The sequence below is a fragment of the Hyla sarda genome, chromosome 4 (assembly GCF_029499605.1).
Source record: "Hyla sarda isolate aHylSar1 chromosome 4, aHylSar1.hap1, whole genome shotgun sequence".
Classification (NCBI taxonomy): Eukaryota; Metazoa; Chordata; class Amphibia; order Anura; family Hylidae; genus Hyla; species Hyla sarda.
Genome location: NC_079192.1, coordinates 98,771,967 through 98,792,408, shown reverse-complemented (window position 1 = coordinate 98,792,408; position 20,442 = coordinate 98,771,967). Strand labels below are relative to the sequence as shown.

At 43.0% G+C, this 20,442-nt stretch overlaps 1 protein-coding gene and 1 long non-coding RNA gene across 4 annotated transcripts in view; one reads left to right on the top strand and one right to left on the bottom strand.

The window, feature by feature from the left end:
• LOC130368292 (uncharacterized) overlaps nucleotides 1-17,458 on the top strand; it is a 48,331-nt gene extending 30,873 nt beyond the window's left edge. The window contains exon 3 of the long non-coding RNA XR_008892403.1: nucleotides 15,892-17,458. This is a non-coding gene — a long non-coding RNA (uncharacterized LOC130368292). The remainder of the gene's footprint in view (nucleotides 1-15,891) is intronic.
• IGDCC3 (immunoglobulin superfamily DCC subclass member 3) overlaps nucleotides 1-20,442 on the bottom strand; it is a 191,829-nt gene that overhangs the window by 118,542 nt on the left and 52,845 nt on the right. For all 3 annotated transcript variants that reach the window (XR_008892402.1, XM_056571730.1, XM_056571731.1), the window contains exon 2: nucleotides 13,807-14,112. Coding sequence is in view for 2 of the 3 variants with exons in the window: in XM_056571730.1 (XP_056427705.1) it covers nucleotides 13,807-14,112 (306 nt within the window). In the remaining variant the exon portion in view is untranslated. The remainder of the gene's footprint in view (nucleotides 1-13,806; nucleotides 14,113-20,442) is intronic.

The following is a 20,442-nucleotide window of genomic DNA, read 5'->3' as shown; positions in this document are numbered from 1 at the left end:
ACAAGTGGAAAATTTTTCTCCCAATGCATATGGCTGTATCTAAGGACTTAGCCATGGTTACTTATTTAGGAGCCGAAACAGACTTGTTGGCACACACCAGCTTGGTTTTTAAGATAGCTTTTAAATGTTTATATGAAGAGTATAAGATTTCACCTTTTCATTAGGTGATGGAACTGAAATATAATTCTAATAATAAGTCAGTAATAAGGAATCATCACACTGTAATTTTTAGTTTACAGCTGATAGAATGGAGGATTCAGACCACTGAAGTGGGGTTTTTTTCTAGGATATTTATTGTTACGATTTCCCATCAATATCAGATTGATGGGGGTCTAACTGCAGGACAATGAAGGACCCACTGCGTTCATGCAAAAACCAAGGTCTCTTCATCAGAGCCAATTCAGAGCCCTACTAATCTGATGTTGATGGTCAATCCAATAAAGAAGTCTAAGGATATGTTCACACTGCGGAATCTCCGCGTAATTCTGAGAGCGGAAATTCCATCAGCCGGCCGTCATCACCGCGGGGCACTGCGCCGTCTCTATTGACGGCTATGCAGTACTCGCGGAATTCCTCGCAAAGAATGAACATGTCCTTTCTTTGCGCAGAACAATTTCAGCGGCGGAATTGTCTGCCGCTGAAATTCCGCAGTGTGAACGGGTCTCACAAGAGACTCATTCACACTAATGGTACAGTTCATTGCGCGGAATTCTACTCATAGAATTCTACTCATTTGTTACTATTTTTGACAACACTGGCTGCAGTTTCTCAGTGCTTTTTACTTAAAAGAGAACTGTATTGAAAAATCTTCCTTTAACTTTGTGCCCGGACTGCAAAAACTAAAAAAACTAACTTTAAAGGAGTACTCCAGTGGAAAAAAAAAATTTCATATCAAATGACTTCAGTCTGTGCTTGAAAACCGAAACCGTAAATGCATTGCTCCACCCACTTTTTTTTAAATATAGTTTTTATATAACTTTTTATTTTTCCGTATACGGGGATGTATGAGGGCTTAGTTTTTGTGCTGTGATCTGTAGTTTTTATTGGTACCATTCTAGTTCTGATGTTTTTTTTTAAATACTTTTTTTTCTGATAAAAATCCATATTTTTGGACTTAGATTTTTTTTAATGTTTACGGCATTCATCGTCGAGGTCATTAACATAATGTTTATTTACATTTTTTTTACTTTTTTTATAGAAAAACAAGGGATTTTTTATTTTTTTTAAAGGGGGACGGGCTTTTTTTTTTAAACACTTTTATAATCCCCACAGGGGACTATATATTGAATAGGCATAGGCATAGCACTGATCTGTGTTATCTGTGATCTACTTCTCTGGTCTGCTTGATTGCAGACCAGAGAAGAAGACCCCCATGATGGCAGCAGGAGGCAGGTGAGGGGACCCCTGGCTGCCATTTTAACTGATCTGATCCCCGCGGCCGTGCGGCGGGCAATCAGATCAGCCACCAGAACTGCCACAGATGCCTTGATCAATAATGATCAGGGCATCTGAGGGGATAATGGTGGACATCAGCGCTGATATCCACCATTACCGATGGGTCCCTGGCTGCTAAAAGCAGCCGGGACCCACGGGCTATGATGCGAGCGCAGCTCCTGCACTCGTGTCATAGCCGCGGCAGGACTCCGGGCGTACAGGTGCATTCTGGTGTGCTAAGTCCCTGATACCTACGGCATACCTGTACACCCATTGTCACCTCTGTCCATGTCAGGAACTATCCAGAGTAGGAGCAAATCCCCATAGAAAACCTATCCTGCTCAGGACAGTTCCTAACATGGACAGAGGTGACAGCAGAGAGCACTGTGGTCACACAGAAAAGAACAGCTCAACTTCCTCTGTAGTATACAGCAGCTGATACAGTGGGGCAAAAAAGCATTTAGTCAGTCAATAGTGCAAGTTCTCCCACTTAAAAAGATGAGAGAGGCCTTTAATTTTCATCATAGGTATACCTCAACTATGAGAGACATAATGAGAAAAAAAAATCCATAAAATCACATTGTCTGATTATTAAAGAATTTATTTGCAAATTATGGTGGAAAATAAGAATTTGGTCGCCCACAAACAAGCAAGATTTCTGGCTCTCACAGACCTGTAACTTCTTCTTTAAGAGTCTCATCTGTCCTCCACTCGTTACCTGTATTAATGGCACCTGTTTGAACTTGTTATCAGTATAAAGACACCTGTCCACAACCTCAAACAGTCACACTCCAAACTCCACTATGGCCAAGACCAAAGAGCTGTCAAAGGACACCAGAAACAAAATTTTAGACCTGCACCAGGCTGGGTAGACTGAATCTGCAATAGGCAAGCAGCTTGGTGTGAAGAAATAAAGTGTGGGGGCAATTATTATAAAATGGTAGACATACAAGACCACTGATAATCTCCCTCGATCTGGGGCTCCACGCAAGATCTCCCCCCATGGTGTCAAAATGAACACAGGAATGGTGGGCAAAAATCCCAGAACCACACGATAAGTAGAACTTTTTGGTGAAAACTCAACTTGTCGTGTTTGGAGGAGAAAGAATGCTGAGTTGCATCCAAAGAACACCATACCTACTGTGAAGCATTGGGGTGAAAACCTCATGCTTTGGGGCTGTTTTTCAGAAAAGGGACCAGGACGACTGATCCGTGTAAAGGAAAGAATAAATGGGGCCATGTATTGTGAGATTTTGAGTGAAAACCTCCTTCCATCAGCAAGGGAATTGAAGATGAAATGTGGCTGGGTCTTTCAGCATGACAATGATCCCAAACACACCACCTGTGCAATGAATGAGTGGCTTTGTAAGAAGCATTTCGAGGTCCTGGAGTGGTCTAGCCAGTCTCCAGATCTCAACCCAATAGACAACCTTTGGAGAGAGTTGAAAGTCTGTGTTGCCCAGCAACAGCCCCAAAACATCACTGCTCTAGAGGAGATCTGCATGGAGGAATGGGACAAAATACCAGCAACAGTGTGTGAAAACCATGTGAAGACTTACAGAAAACGTTTGACCTCTGTCATTGCCAACAAAGGGTATATAGCAAAGTATTGAGATGAACTTTTGGTATTTACCAAATACTTATTTTCCACCATAATTTGCAAATAAATTCTTTAAAAATCAGACAATGTGATTTTATGGATTTTTTTTCTCTCATTATGTCTCTCTTAGTTGAGGTATACCTATGATGAAAATTACAGGCCTCTCTCATCTTTTTAGAGGGAGAACTTGCACAGTTGGTGGCTGACTAAATACTTCCAAGTACTGGAAGGATTACGATTTTTTAATAGAAGTAATTTACAAACCTATTTAACTTTCTGCAGCCAGTTGTTTTGAAAAAAATAGTTTTCCACCGAGTACCCCTTTAACTGACCTTTCGATGTTCCCACGTTGCGCAGATATCTGGGTCCCGGTCCTTCGGTGCTGGTCCTCTTCCTGCTTCCTGGGGACAGTGAGTCATACTGCGCTCAGCGTATCGTTGGCCGCAGCGATGTCCCGCCTCGGCCGTTGATAGGCTGAGCACACTGTCATGTAAGGAACCCTGGGAGCAGGAAGAAGGCGGGGCTCAGGCTCCTTACATGTCAGTGCGCTCAGCCTATCGCTGGCCGAGGCGGGATCGCTATGGTTGGTGATATGCTGAGCACACTATGTCTCACCGTCCCGAGGAAGTAGGAAGAAGACCAGGATCAGGACGCCGATATCGGCACAACGGGGGAACGTCGGAAGGGGAGTTAAAAGTTAAAGTTAGTTTTTGCAGCCCGGGCACAGCGATAAAGGAAAATTTTTAACTACAGTTCTCCTTTAATGAATGGTCCTCTGGAATTCTAAATAAATAGTTAATGCAAGTAATGTGCTTTATAGCTAACTGCCAGGATGATAGGACAAGACAGAAAAGCCATATTCTTTATAAAAAAAAAAAAATGAATAATTTAAAATATTGTAATATTTGGCTTAAAGTTGGATAAACTTCTTTTACTGGACGTACACCACTCTATCATGGCTGGTGTACTTGAAAGCCAGTCATTGGTTTAAAATAGGATGCGCCTTTTATAAATTTGGTTTATTTACAATGTGACTCCCATTAGCCATGATTCTTTATGTGGACACTCTCAAGACTTAAAAAAAAGGGTTCCAAAACTTAAAATAGGTCTTCTGTTTCATATTTTTGTTACATTGTGAGTATTCTGAGACAGTAAAGGAGAAGTATCATGGAGAAAAACATGTCCTTTATCCAAAGGATAGGTGATAAGTTTAAGATTGTGGAGTGTCTGACAGCTGGGAACCCCTGCAATCTCCTGTACGGGACCCTGGCTCTCCCTGGGAACAACGCATCATGACCCCTGCATGAATATACCTCTGTGGGAGAGCCAAAAGATAGCTGAAAGGCTCTCCCATAGAGATATGTGGAGGGGGCATGTTGGCTGCCGCTTCATGCGGGGGTCATGATGCATCGGTCATGCGAGGGTCATGATGTGCCACTCCCAGCGGTCAGACCATCCGCAATCCACTGTCATTTGGCTAGAGGATACGTTTTTTCCCATGATATATCCCTTTAAGCTCCACAAATGTCCTTTATTTTTACACTATAGGCCCTTAGCCTATAGTATGTATATCCCATTGTTACATACGGAGTCTGAATGACTAGTACCAATATTCTGGAATTTGTGCAGTCAGCACTCTAACCTTTGTGCCAAACTGGCAAAGGAAAACTGATCGGAAGCTTTGGTGTTGATCTCCTACAGCGAACAGAGAATCTTCTTCTGCAACATACCAGTGGCACAACAGACAGTGGCACCCATACAAAGGACCTGTCTGAATTCCCACCTCTGTGAACTTTTCTTCAGAAGCAGAAATAACTGAGAGGCCACCTTAAAATCCTTCCTAATGAGCAGCCTCAGATAATGGCGGGATGTTTTTAGCTGGGTGCCAGCATGAGGCTTGGGTCCCTTTGCCTGTAATTACATTCCTTTGTTGTGGAAGCCTAATAATGCCTTGCATGGTGACCCATAAAATCATGCATCCTCTTTGTCTCGTCCTAATCCTTTTAGATTTCATCCTGCATATAAATGGTGCCATTATTTGATGTCAGCAGCTCATGCTCAAGCCCCTGACAGGTTAAATCTGCTCGATGTGCCCCAACCCATGGATGCAAATAAGCAGTAGGAAAGAGGAACCGTGTCCCTAGTTCATCTCCAGCCAATTTACTCAGCATGTGTTTGTAGAACTACTGACTCTTCATGTTAATCTATAAATGTCATAGAAAAGCTTCTGTAAGACTGTACATTAGATTGTACATCAGAAAAAAAAAAAACATAGGACTGTACATTCCTCATCCACAGACACAATGGTAAAGATTTCTCAGATGTGTGGAACAATACATGCATTTACCTAAATTTTCACCAAATGTATCAAAATAGCATAGGAGGCAAAAACAATTTGGCTCAAGTCACTAGGCACATTAGACACATTCCCCTACTTCCAATACCTGATAGCCAGCATACCCATGCATCAATACTTTGCTTAAAAAATAGTGCACTTCTTTCATTTGACACCAGGTGTTATCACCAGCTTCCATTTTTCTAGACACTTTGATAAGCTGTTCAAGTAGGCATAAAAAGTCTCAGATGCTATTTTAGTTATAACTAGCTGAGTATCTGGCGTTGCTCAGTTTTCCTTCCTAATCCTTGTTGGGGAGGAAAATAAACAAAGGAGGAAGCTTTTGACTTCATATCCCGTCCTCATATATTGTTGTCATATCCCAACCCCACATCCTGATGTCCTATCCCGTCCTCCTATCTCGACCTCCTGTCCCGACCTCCTATACCACCCTCCTATCCCGTCCTCCTATCCCGACCTCCTATCCTGACCTCCTATCCCGATCTCCTATCCCGATCTCCTATCCCGTCCTCCTATCCCATCCTCCTATCCCGTCCTCCTATCTCGACCTCCTATCCCGACCTCCCATCCCGACCTCCCATCCCGTCCTCCTATCCCGACCCGTACCTCCTATCCCGTCCTCCTATCTCGACCTCCTGTCCCAACCTCCTATCCCATCCTCCTATCCCGACCTCCTATCCCGACCTCCTATCCGTCCTCCTATCCCGTCCTCCTATCCCATCCTCCTATCTCAACCTCCTATCTCGTCCTCCTATCCCGTCCTCCTATCCCATCCTCCTATCCCGTCCTCCTATCCCCACCTCCTATCCTGTCCTCCAATCTCGGGCTCCTATCCTGACCTCCAATCCCGCCCTCCTTTCTCGACCTCCTATCTCAACCTCCTATCTTGACCTCCTATCTCGACCTCCTATCCCGCCCTCCTATCCCGTCCTCCTATCCCATCCTCCTATCCCTTCCTCCTATCTCGACCTCCTATCCCGACCTCCCATCCCGACCTCCCATCCCGTCCTCATATCCCGACCCGTACCTCCTATCCCGTCCTCCTATCTCGACCTCCTGTCCCAACCTCCTATCCCATCCTCCTATCCTGTCCTCCTATCCCGACCTCCTATCCCGACCTCCTATCCGTCCTCCTATCCCGTCCTCCTATCCCATCCTCCTATCTCAACCTTCTATCTCGTCCTCCTATCCCGTCCTCCTATCTCGACCTTCTATCCCATCCTCCTATCCCGTCCTCCTATCCCCACCTCCTATCCTGTCCTCCAATCTCGGGCTCCTATCCTGACCTCCAATCCCGCCCTCCTTTCTCGACCTCATATCTCAACCTCCTATCTCGACCTCCTATCTCGACCTCCTATCCCGTCCTCCTATCCCATCCTCCTATCTCAACCTCCTATCCCGTCCTCCAATCTCGACCTCCTATCCCGACCTCCAATCCCTCCCTCTTTTCTCGACCTCCTATCTCAACCTCCTATCTCGACCTCCTATCCCGACCTCCTATCCTGTCCTCCTATCCTGTCCTCCTATCCCATCCTTCTATCCTGATCTCCTTTCCCGTCCTCATATCCCCACCTCCTATCCTGTCCTCCAATCTCGAGCTCCTATCCCGACCTCCAATCCCGCCCTCCTTTCTCGACCTCCTATCTCAACCTCCTATCCCGACCTCCTATCCCTACCTCCTATCCTGTCCTCCTATCCCATCCCCCTTTCCCGTCCTCATATCTCGACCTCCTATCCAGACCTCCTATCCCGTCCTCATGTGCTGTCCTCATATCCCATCCTCCTACCTGACCTCCTATCCCGACCTCCTATCCTGACCTCCCATCTCGTCCTCATATCCCGACCTGTAATATGTGTACCAGGTATTGAAATATCTCCAGCCTTACGGAAATTATATGGGAACATACATTTCCCATTGATTTGCATGAGACTATAAACAGAAACCCCGACCCTCACAAATGAGGGTAGTTAAGGGTTAAATTACCTATTCTATATTTTAAGTGGACATATAAGTAACATGTGACCAAGTATTATCGAAATATCTCCAGCCGTTTGGAAGTTATGCAGTAACATATATTTCCCAGTGACTTGCATGGGACTTTAAACATAAGCCCCGCCCCTGGCAAATGGGAGGTGAGTAAGGGTTAAGTAACATGTGTAACAAGTTTCATGTTAATATCTTTAGCCGTTTGAAAGTTTTTGTGGAACATACACACATACATACATACATACACACACGTTGAGTTTTATATATATAGACTAGTGGGGAAAAAATGACATATTTTGCTTTGTAAGTCTTCCCCTGTCTAACTGAACACAAAACGGGATCAAACTACGTTCGCCTGCGACAGCAATGCAGTATCCCCCCCACCCACTAGTTGGATGGCGTGTAGTGGATAATAGTATTATGATGTGGCTTGGCACACTGTGACAATCAAAACAGCATGCCTTCTTATGAAATAGCAACTAAACATAATGCTTAAAGGGGTTCTCCGGTGCTTACACATCTTTTCCCCTATCCAAAGGATAGGGGATAAGATGCCTGATCACGGGAGTCCCGCCGCTGGGGACCCCCGGGATCTTGCACGCGACACCCCGTTTGTAATCAATCCCCGGAGCGTGTTTGCTCCGGGTCTGATTACAGGCGACCACAGGGCCGTCGGCGTGTGACGTCACGCCTCTGCCCCCGTGTGACGTCACGCTCCACCCCTCAATGCAAGCCTACGGGAGGGGGCATGACAGCTATCACGCTCCCTCCCGTAGGCTTGCATTGTGGGGCAGAACGTGACGTCACACGGGGCGGAGGCATGACGTCACATGCCGTCAGCCCGGTGGTCGCCTGTAATAAGTCCCGGAGCGAACACGCTCCGGGGACTGATTACAAACAGGGTGCCGCGTGCATGATCCCGGGGGTCCCCAGCGGCGGGACTCCTGCGATCAGGCAAGGGGATAAGATGTGTAAGCACCGGAGAACCCCTTTAAGGAGAGGGATGGGGTACCATGAATACAAAAAACACCAAACCTTAAATATCCGAAGGAAAACCTCCCAGGATATCCAGGTGCAAAACCACCCCCTATCTTAAATATTTGGATGATAAAACTTCATTTTTATTAGTGTTTACTGCTGATATAAATCAATAACCACTATGCCTCCTCAACATGTTTTGTGTCATCAGCCATGTCTTCAGGGGGTCTTGTCTTTATTTCTTATGAAATAGGGCTCCATAAACTGCTTTGGGTACTGTATTATGGCTGCATACAACCAGTTCCAGCCTGAGGGGTGTGAACCTGGGCAGCTGCACAGGGCAAATAATCCCTCCCCAGTGAAGTTGAATGATCCACAGGTTTTTTTTTCGATTTTTGGCAAAAAGGCCACAAATGCGGCACTTTGTTATTTTGGTGTACAAAAAAAGCAATGGCTAGATGTTAGCTGAAAGTCAATAGAGATTTACAAAATGCCAAACCCACTTGGTGTTTTTTCCTTTGGCGTTTTTTCACTACTCTTTGGCGTTTTTCTGCAGTTTTGGGCTCAGTGGGAGTTTTCTAAAATCCCAGCATGTTGTCACTATAACAATCTTTTTTTGGACAAATTCTTGGGATTTCTCTTCCATAGAACTCTCTGTGAGAAAAAAAAAAACGGCATACAAAACACTATGTGGGTTTAGCATCAGCGTTTTTTCTGGCATTAACCCCCCATGTGATCAGGTGATTCTTTCACATGATGAAAGAATCACATGACTTGTCATCATAAAATACAGGGGGGAAAACACCCACTATTTGAGAAAAAATGCCACAAAAAATGCATCTGGGAGTGTGAAATAGGAGCACAGACTTTTGTGGTATTTTTTTAGGTAAAAAAAAACACGATGTTCACATTTCCGAATTTTCAAGCGGAATTCTGCATGGAAATTCCACTGCAGCAGAGTCCCATTGAATTCAACAGGATTTTGCTGTGCTGTGTACTCTGAGGAATTTCCATGCCAGATGTTTACGGTGCGGAAATTCCAATTTCCGCAGAAAAAGATAACCCGTTCATTCTTTATGCGGACTCTGCACAGAATGCATAGCTGTCTCTGAGAGGGCGCAGTCCCGTGACTCAAGTCTCTGGAATGTCTGGTTCAGGTGTAGGGCCAAGTGAAATACTAAAGCTCCATAGTCTAGGGGGGGGGGTCATTTACCTACAGTCTACAACTCAATGGTTGACCTAAACTAGAAAGTGGTTGTGTGCATGAGAATTACTGTACATTACAGTTTCAGCATCTAAAAGTAATCTTACAAGTGGCAACTCACTATTATTATTATTATTATTATTAATAATAATACTAATAATAATAATTAATGATAATTAATGATAATATTAAAAATCAAGACTAGACTATAACATTTAAGATTACAGTAACTCATATTCCAGTTATTTGATCTCTTAATCTCAGACCATTTAGAAAACAAAGGTTTTTCCACATTCACGTTGTGGTGATCTCCAGGGAAGGGAGGGTGGGGGAGTAATCTTCTGTTTTACAAATATAAATGACAGTTTTCTGCCCTTGACATTTCTTTTCCCACTAGAGAGGCAGATTAATAGTGTCATCTTGACCTCCCCTAGTTACCCGATCAGCCTTCCTCTATGTCAGCATAATGGGAAGTAACTACTGGAGCACTGGATTACAAATAATGATAACTAATGCATGTAATGTGTCCCTTATTGTATTCAGTGTCAGAGTGACACATGGTCAGCTTGTTTTCCTTCATTATCTGTTTGTTTCTTTACATTTTTATGCATAAAATAATATACATGTGTAATACTTATATAAACCCATTTTCTAATTGGCCAATACATGGTAATTCAGTACCATCCCTATGCAGCTGCAGAGGGGCTTGCTAGGTAGAATGCCCACCACATCCATAAAAGAAGCGATCAACTATGTAATGTATGTAAAGTGCAGATCAGAAGAAATCCCCGATGTATACATCCGACACATGACAGATGCCACTTGGACAAAAGATGCATACCTTCATATGTGTTTTTGCTGCATCCAGCTCAATAGAATAGCACGGATATCTAATTAGTTAAAAAAAAATCATTTAAGGAGTACTCCGGGATAAGAAAACGTATCCCCTATCCTAAGGGCTGGGCCCCTACCCCCCACCCCCCACGGTCTCCCGTACAGGGCACCAGTAGTCAGCATCAAGGGGGCGTGCCCGACCACCGTATGACGCAACAGCCGACATGCCCCCTCAATACATCTCTATGGGAGAGCCGGAGTGCTGCATTCGGCAGTGGTCGAAACGTGCTATTTCAGCAAAGAGCCAAGGGCCCCGTACGTCTCCCGGAGTATTCCTTTAATATTGCATCATGAGGGTGGGGCCAAACGTGTCATATTCTGCTCCGTATTTGCTGCTGCATATTTTCCTACCCATTGGAGTCAATTCTAGCAAAATCAGCGGCATATTTTGCTACCCATTGACTTCAATGGGTAGGAAAATATGGAGCAGTAAATACGAAACAAAATACAGAAAGTGTGACTCTATTCACACATGGTAGAATATCCAATCTATACATTTGTACAGATTGTTTACAGAGTGTTTACAAATCTCATTCAGATTTATGAAGCAGTCAGAGAAATTTTTGCAACGAATCTGTCACATGTGGACATACCCATAGACAAACATGAAGGTGTGCTCTGAAATAATCTATTGGGTCCATATCCTATTCTAACCCTGCAGCCCGTCTCCTATTTGAGGTCACCAGTCATTTTCCTTCCCAGATTAAAAAAATAGATCACTCTACACTCAAAACCACATAATTAGAATGTTTAAATTTTTTTGCAAATTTAAATGGGCACTGTCATTTACAAAAACATTTTATATAATATAGATAATACTATAATATGTATATTTGGAATATACATTGGTTAAAATATGTGTATATTTTTGGATGAAAAGTACTGTCTTGTGCCTACAACTATTGCCTGTGTGTCTCTGTGCAGAAAAATTACAGGAAGTGAGGGCAGGACAAGCAGGGCTCTGTGCAGGCTCCTGGCTTGTCAATTAGCCTGCTGTGTGAGCCAGGGGCATGTCACAGAACCTCAGTGCACGGAGCCCTATTTGTCCGCCCACACTTCCTATATTTTGTCTCTGAAGCTTATGTCCAAAGGTGGGGGCCAGAGCATGCCATGGACAGTAGAGTAGCTGGGCCCCATACAGGAGGTCCATGACCATTATTTTCATTGTTCTTCTTCTATGACAGAGCAGAACAATGGAAAAGTTAGTTGTGGTGTGAACTAAGCCTAAAAAAATTGAAGCTGTACTCATGATTTGTGTGTATTCATAGAGAATATAATGATAACTGTAAAATAACATAAATTGTACTGTACTGTTCTGTATTTCTAGATGTAGCACAGATACAAAGGCACAGATTTACCAAAACTGTCTCATTCTTATAAAGTAAAAAACTGAGATGGACAGTGTTCAACTAGCCCAGATATATTACAATGTATTACAGGGGCCATTTGATAAAGGTAGTGTATCTGAAGACTGTCTAGTCTACATTTAGACCCACTATTAGTTGACTTGCTTCAAATCGGAATTGTGCTCATGTACACCATTTTATCTACACCCTATTAACAGAGGCCGCCCAGCTAAAAAGTGTCTAAAACTCATAACAATTACGTGCAAGTTGTGTAAGAGACAGTTTTTGTTGATGTATGTTGGGTCAGAATTCAGGCACACTTGCAACAGTAATTTGGGGCATTTTTTCAGTAGCTAAATTCGACCTAAAACAGCACATGTGTGATTCCTCAGGTAAGAGGTTATAGTATTATAAAGTGATCTGATAAAATAGTTGTACATTTATTGCATTTATTATTTTCTATAATGTTTTATATTTTTCATTAGTGGTACATACTGTATAGGATTTTTTTCAATACCTTCTCTCTCGTAGCATCTCATACTAAACAAGGTAACAATAGGATCATACATGTACAGTATATAGACTCCTAACGAACTTGCTGGGAGTCTATATACTGTAAATAAGTTATCTTGCTTGGGTGTTTGGAACATAAAATAATTTCTTACTCCAGATGGCTTCCTTAAAGTGTATTTGTCATTAACAAAAACTTTTTATATTATGTAGATAATACTATTATATGTATGATTGTAATATACAAAAATATATATACACAAAAAATTTGTATATTTTTGTCCCTGCAGCTATTGCATGTGTGTCTCTACGAGGAGTCCAAATACAGGAAGTGTGGGTGGACAAGCAGGGCTCTGTACACTGATGACAAGCAGGGCTCTGTGCAGTGAGGACAAGCAGGGCTCTGTGCAGTGAGGACAAGCAGGGCTCTGTGCAGTGAGGACAAGCAGGGCTCTGTGCACTGAGGACAAGCAGGGCTCTGTACACTGAGGACAAGCAGGGCTCTGTACACTGAGGACAAGCAGGGCTCTGTGCACTGAGGACAAGCAGGGCTCTGTGCACTGAGGACAAGCAGGTTTCTGTGCACTGAGGACAAGCAGGGCTCTGTACACTGAGGACAAGCAGGGCTCTGTACACTGAGGACAAGCAGGACTCTGTACACTGAGGACAAGCAGGACTCTGTACACTGAGGACAAGCAGGGCTCTGTACACTGAGGACAAGCAGGGCTCTGTACACTGAGGACAAGCAGGGCTCTGTATACTGAGGACAAGCAGGGCTCTGTACACTGAGGACAAGCAGGGCTCTGTACACTGAGGACAAGCAGGGCTCTGTACACTGAGGACAAGCAGGGCTCTGTACACTGAGGACAAGCAGGACTCTGTACACTGAGGACAAGCAGGGCTCTGTACACTGAGGACAAGCAGGGCTCTGTGCAGTGAGGCTCTGTGACATGCTTCCAGTTCACACATCAGGATAATTTACAAGCCAGGAGCCTGCACAGAGCCCTGCTTGTCCTGCTCTCACTTCCTATATTCAAACTCCTCATAGAGACACACAGGCAATAGCTTTAGGGACATAATTTTTTCACCCAAAAATATACAACATTTTTAACCAATGTATATTACAAATATACATATAATGGTATTATCTACATTATATAAAAAGTTTTTTGTTAACGACAGGTACACTTTAAGTCAATGTTTCCTAGTATTCACTTGTCTTACCCTCTCCTGGGGAAGTCTTTGTATATAAAAAAAAAATTATCCCTAGTAACTTCAATATTTCAGGGATAAACATAGGACCCATGGCCAGTCATGGGATCTAAGTGTAGGACTTTTGTAGAATGCTCGGGGGCTCAGACCACTCTTAGTCCGCCACTGCTCTTCAGTTCTCCAAAATAGTACCACACATGATAGGCTTAGATACAAATGCTCAGTAGCAATCTGTCACTGTATATTACAGTAAGTCTGTTTACATTGGTAGCAAGTATCACTTACCTGCTGCCTGCACTCTTGCCTTGCGACTCACCACAGTGCCAAAACGGTTTTGGGCCACGCAGTCATATTCACCCTGGTCAGATGACCCATCTTCCTTATGGACTTGGAAGAAAGGGATATAGAGGGAGCTATTGGGAAGTGGAAACACATTGGCCTCATTCCACAGGGGAGCCCCATTCTTCCTCCACATAATAGTAATTGGCTGGACACCATCTGCAGAGCACAGCAGAGTCAGGGGCTGCCCTGGCACTGCTACTTCATCAATGGGCTCTTCTGTAAATGCCAGTTCAACAGAGTGACCTAGACCTGGGGGTGAACAAAACACAACAGGAATTAACCAGGATTCTGTGGTTTACAAAGGTCTATGTCATTATGTTACCTATCCAATTTTAAAACCAATGTCAAACTCAGCATTTTTATGTTTTGTTTTAGTTTTTTTAATTAAATGTTATTAAGCATTTGCATTTGTAAGCATGTAACATATTATTTTTGTTATGTCATTTTTTTAATGCTGCAGTTTTTCATCTAGTTTGTTTGAACCAAAGCTAGAAGGGAATATTAAGGACTTCTGCTGAATTCTGACCTGCATTTAGCTTACAAAACTGCAACAAAAACTGTATGACACGGTAATTTAAAAGGAATTGCAAATGGGGTATGGCGGGTGTGTGGTGCAGAGCAGATGTTACCCTAGGGGCAGATGGTATTAACCCCTTGTATCTGTGACGCCAGGGCATGGTTTAGCCCAGAATCACCCGAAGGTATACTGCTGGATCCTGGGCTACGCAGACTCTGACACCAAGTTACGGACAACGGTAGCTTTACTTAGGGTGGACAGATGGTAAAGTCTATACAGTTCAGCCAGGGCCCAATGAGGTGACCAGTTACACAGAGACCTTGCAGGCTCACTGGGACTTGTAGTAGGACTGGGTATTTTAGTGCAGGCCACGTTGACAAGACAGACGACTTGACTGGTGACTGACAATTATTGCAGTTTTAGCTTACTTGCACTTGACTGTGGCTGCAGACTGGGTTTGAGGCCTCCAATGCTCTGGACACACACACTGGGACAGCTTGACTGCACTGGACCTCAGCAACAAGAGAGAGAAGCTATCTCCACCCAGGGCTTATATGGGGGAGACTAGCAGGGAGCCCATAGGTCACCTTGTGGTCAGCTGGTCACTGATACCTCCTGGGTAACAATCACATGGTACATTTTATTAAAGGTATAACACATCTTATAATACAAAACATATGTACAAATGGGGAAACAACTACAGGGGGACACTGAGGGACACTGCCGGACAGGGCAGGAAAGGTACAGGGCAACACCATCCTGTACTGGGCCACCACACAAATATGAAGGAAGAAGGTATACTTCTTCCTTCTGGATTCCCGACTGCCATTGGCTGAAAAGCAATTAATAAAACATTGTGTGTGTGAAACTCCCTTAGGGTACGTTCAGACGAGTGGATCCACAGTGTACTTTACGTTGCGGATCCGCCACCAAGGGACCACTGCTGGGTTCCTTTAGATGTGCCTGTCGGAGCTGCAATACTCGCACGCATCGCGGCCACTCCCCCTTGACGCACTGTGTAATGCTGAATTCTCCTGTCAGGAAGATTGACAACACATTGCCCCATAGATAACAGCTGATCCGTGGGGGTCTCAGCATGGAGGTACTATGTTATCTTGCTTATTGTCCAGGGACTGTTTGAACAAGCAGTATTGCCTTCATCTGCTTACATACTTTGAGCGGACAACAATATATAGGCTTCTCAGTCTCTTATGTGTTAGCATAGTGTTAGCTGGACTGTTCAGGTTATTCATTTTGCCCTCCTTTCAGTGAATAGACTGTGCACCATTAGGATCTGCATACAAGACTTGTGGAGCCGGGTAAGCTGAACTTTATTGTTTAACATTTAGGAGTTTCCATTGACTATATTTCCAGTGAAATATACAAGGATTCTCGAGAAGAATCGCTTTACTGTGACCAATATTGGTACTTTGCTCATTTTTAATACCCCTTCCCCTACCAGAGTGAGTGTTGATTTTCTGTAACAAATTTCTCATTTTCCTCATTTGCAGTCTGTCTTATCTAAAAACAACAGATGTATGGAGTGCCACCCACACTACTACTAGACTTTACAGACACTACAGGAAGACTTGGTCCTGCTGTGCATTGATCTTATTGAGTCCAGCAAACAATATACAGATATATTCTTATTGCAAGTGTATGTGATTTCTCAACTTCTGTTAGCATCTAATGCTGCTTCTGTACTGGGTACTTCTATGTTCCTACAGTATTGTGAACTATACCAAATGGCTACTTTATAAAATTTCCTATATAGAAATCCTGGAGTGTAACAAGTTTTTTGTGGATCAGTTTCAGTGTTTATCCACAATAGATGCGACAATTGAGTTATTGCAGCATGGGCATGGTCATCAAAAACTGCCAACTGTATGAGGTTTCCTTGTGCAACAGTGTCAAAAGTACCAAGAGTATATCAAGTATAGTGTGATTGAGGAAAAATATCCATCCAATGGATGTAAACAAATCATCTCGAGAGGGACAAAAGGGGTCAGAGAAAGATGTCAAGAATTGTTCTGATGAACAGATGGAGCTCCAAGTACCGTGTCGGAACACACAAGTCATTCCTTGGCTAGAAGGAACACAACTGCAGACAACCAGTTTGAGTGCCATACTGTCTAAAGAAAACAGAACAGCAAGACTCCAGTGGGCAAAAGAGTTAAATCACAGACAAGTGGGAAAAAAATTTCCTAGTCAGATGGATCTAGATTTATGTTGTACCATGCTGATGGGAGGGTCAGCATTTGGATTAAACAGCACGGATTAATGAAGCCTTCTTGTCGGGGAGTGAACACTTCAGGCCGGTGGAAGTGGTGTAATGATGTGGGGCATATTTTCTTGGCACACACTGGGTCTTCAGATATCTGTGAAACAATATTTGGGCAGTATGGCTTATCTAAGCATTATGGCCAGCCAAATTCATTCCTTCATTTCAACAGTATCCCTTATGGCAAAAGGACACTTTCAGCAGTACAATGCAGCTGTGTATGCAACCTGATTACCCAAGGACCAGTGCAGATCCCCTTGGGTCTTCTGAAGATCCCATTCTTTTTCTTGTGGGACCAGTGTGTCTTCTGTATTTCCTTCTTCAGAGAAAAGCAGCTGGTTGCAGTGCCTTCCCATACAGCCAATCACTGTTAGCAGCAGTGTCCTGACATTGGGGGATTTCACCATTTGTTTCTTATATCGCAACTGTGTTTCAAAATCACTAAATTTACTTTTCCTAATCGTGCAGCCCTAGCAGCCAGACACAGGTTACTAAATTACTGAGCATTTTTCTTCCGAAATAAACTTAGTAAGGAACAGTCTTCAGTACAGTTTAAAAGTACAGTCTCTTGTACAAAGTATTTCAGTAGTACATATGAGTAGGTACCCCTTGCTGGCCATAGTGTATTAATGCAATTGTGGGATGTAATAAAGATTATTTACTGCTCTAGCCTTCTCTAGATGATGTAAGAAAAAACTGTTTTAAAATACTCCACTAAAGGGATCTTCATTTGTTGACTTCCAGTGGGGGTTAAACACATAAAGACAGAGTACTCATGAAATTTAAGCTGCAGTGTCCACTCCAGGATGCAGGTATTTAAGACATCACTTTGTTTACAGAGAGAAAACTTCCTTAAGAAAGCTTGGTATGACTTTAGAAATGACTGAGGGGAATCACTGGAGTGTTTAGGTTCTTTATTGGAGTCCAGTAGTTATCTTTATGCAGTCATGGGCAAGGATTGCGACCTTGCTTTAGAGGAGAAATTGCACCCCTCCTTACTCTAGACTGCATATAACCAACCTGTCTAGATCAGATCACTAGCCTCTAGCTAAGAGGAAAGCTCAGCTAGGTAGGATCCACCCACACTCGAGCATGTTAAACCATATAAAGTATAAATAGCAATGTTTTTAATATTGAATGGACCTTTCTTACAACTTCTAACACTAGATGTCAGCAAAGTAGACAGTTCACAGCATACTCATTTATGAGCAGCATTTTGAAAAATACAAAGAAAATACAGTACAGGATAAAGGCAATAACATATTGTGCTGAAACTGCAACCTTGTAACAACTAATACATTTTAGAACTAAGATCCAACATATTAACATAGTTTATAAGGTTGAAAAAAGACCAAAGTCCATCAAGTTCAACCTATATCCCTATTGAGTCCCTTCTGAGTTGATCTAAAGGAAGGCAAAAAACCCTCATACTAGAGGTAAAAATTCCTTCCCGACTCCAATATGGCAATAAGCATAAATCCCTGGATCAACATTCTGTCTCTATAAATCTCTTATCCATAACCTGTAATGTTATTACTCTCCAGAAATGCATACAGGCCCCTTTTGAACTCTTTTACTGAGTTCACCATGACCACTTCCTCCGGAAGAGAGTTCCACAGTTTCACTTTTTACAGTAAAGAATCCCCATCTGTGCTGGTGTAGAAACCTTCTTTTCTCTAAACGTAGAGGATGCCCCTTGTTATAGATACAATTCTTGGTATAAAAAGGTAATGGGAGAGATGTATGTACTGCCCCCTGATATATTGATGCACAGTTATTAGGTCACCCCTGAGTCATCTTAATTCTAAACTAAATAACCCGAATTCTGATAATCTTTCTGGATACTGTAGTCCTCCCATTCCTCTTATTACTCTGGTTACCTGTCTTTGAACCTTCTCGAGCTCCACTATATCTTTCTTGTACACTGGTTCCCAGTACTGTACACAGTATTCTATGTGTGGTCTGACTAGTGATTTGTACAGCGGTAGAATTATTTCCTTGTCATGGGCATCTATGCCCCTATTGATGCACCCCATGATTTTATTAGCCTTGGCAGCAGCTGCCCAACGTTGGTCGCTACAGCTATATTTACTGTTAACCAAGTCCTTTTCCATGTCAGTCATCCCAAGTATTTTCCCATTTAATACATAATCCCAGCCCGGATTTTTCCTCCCCATGTGCAAAATCTTACATTTATCAATGTTGAACCTCATCTGCCACTTCTCAGATCAAACCTCCAACCTATCCAGATCCATTTGTAACAGAGCGCTTTCCTCTATTGTGTTATCTACTATATACAGTGCACTGTCATCTATTGTGCTAACCACTTTACAGAGTTTAGTATCATCTGCAAAGATTGCTAATTTACTATACAATCCCTCAACAAGATCGTTAATAAATATATTAAATAGAATAGGACCCAAAACTGACCCCTGTGGTACCCCACTATAACAGTCACCCAATCAGAATAAGTACCATTAACCCCCTTAAGGACTGAGGGTTTTTCCGTTTTTGCCCTTTCGTTTTTTCCTCCTTACCTTTTAAAAATCATAACCCTTTCAATTTTCCTCCTAAAAATCCATATTATGGCTTTTTTTTTTGCGTCACCAATTCTACTTTGCAGTGACATCAGTCATTTTACCCAAAAATTCACGACGAAACGGAAAAAAAAATCATTGTGCGACAAAATCGAAAAAAAATACGCCATTTTGTAAATTTTGGGGGCTTCCATTTCTACGCAGTGCATATTTCGGTAAAAATGACATCTTATCATTATTCTGTAGGTCCATACGGTTAAAATGATACCCTACTTATATAGGTTTGATTTTGTCGTACTTCTGGAAAAAATCATAACTACATGCAGAAAAATTTATACGTTTAAAAATGTCCTCTTCTGACCCCTATAACTTTTTTATTTTTCCACGTACAGGGCAGTATGAGGGCTCATTTTTTGTGCCGTGATCTGAATATTTTATCGGTACGATTTTTGTTTTGATCGGACTTTTTGATCACTTTTTATTCATTTTTTAATGGTATAAAAAGTGACCAAAATACGCTTTTTTGGACTTTGGATTTTGCGCGTACGCCATTGACCGTGCGGTTTAATTAATGATATATTTTTATAGTTCGGACATTTACACATGTGGCGATACCACATATGTTTATTTTTATTTACACTATGGGAAAAGGGGGGTGATTCAAACTTTTATTAGGGAAGGGGTTAAATGACCTTTATTAACACTTTTTTTTGCAGTGTTATAGCTCCCATAGGGACCTATAACACTGCACACACTGATCTCCTATGCTGATCACTGGCGTGTATTAACACGCCTGTGATCAGTGTTATCGGCGCTTGACTGCTCCTGCCTGGATCTCAGGCACGGAGCAGTCATTCGTCGATCGGACACCGAGGAGGCAGGTAAGGGCCCTCCCGGTGTCCTGCAAGCTGTTCAGGACGCCGCGATTTCACCGCGGCGGTCCCGAACAGCCCGACTGACTAGCCGGGATACTTTCACTTTCGCTTTAAAAGCGGCGGTCAGCTTTGACCGCCGCTTCTAAAGGGTTAATACCGCACATCGCCGCGATCGGCGATGTGTGGTATTAGCCGCGGGTCCCGGCCGTTGATGAGCGCCGGGACCGACGCGATGTGATTCGGGGTCGCAGTGCAACCCCGCTTCATATCGCGGGAGCCGGCGCAGGACGTAAATATACGTCCTGCGTCGTTAAAGGGTTAATAACCACCCTATCACTGAGCCAGTTACTTACCCACTTACACACATGC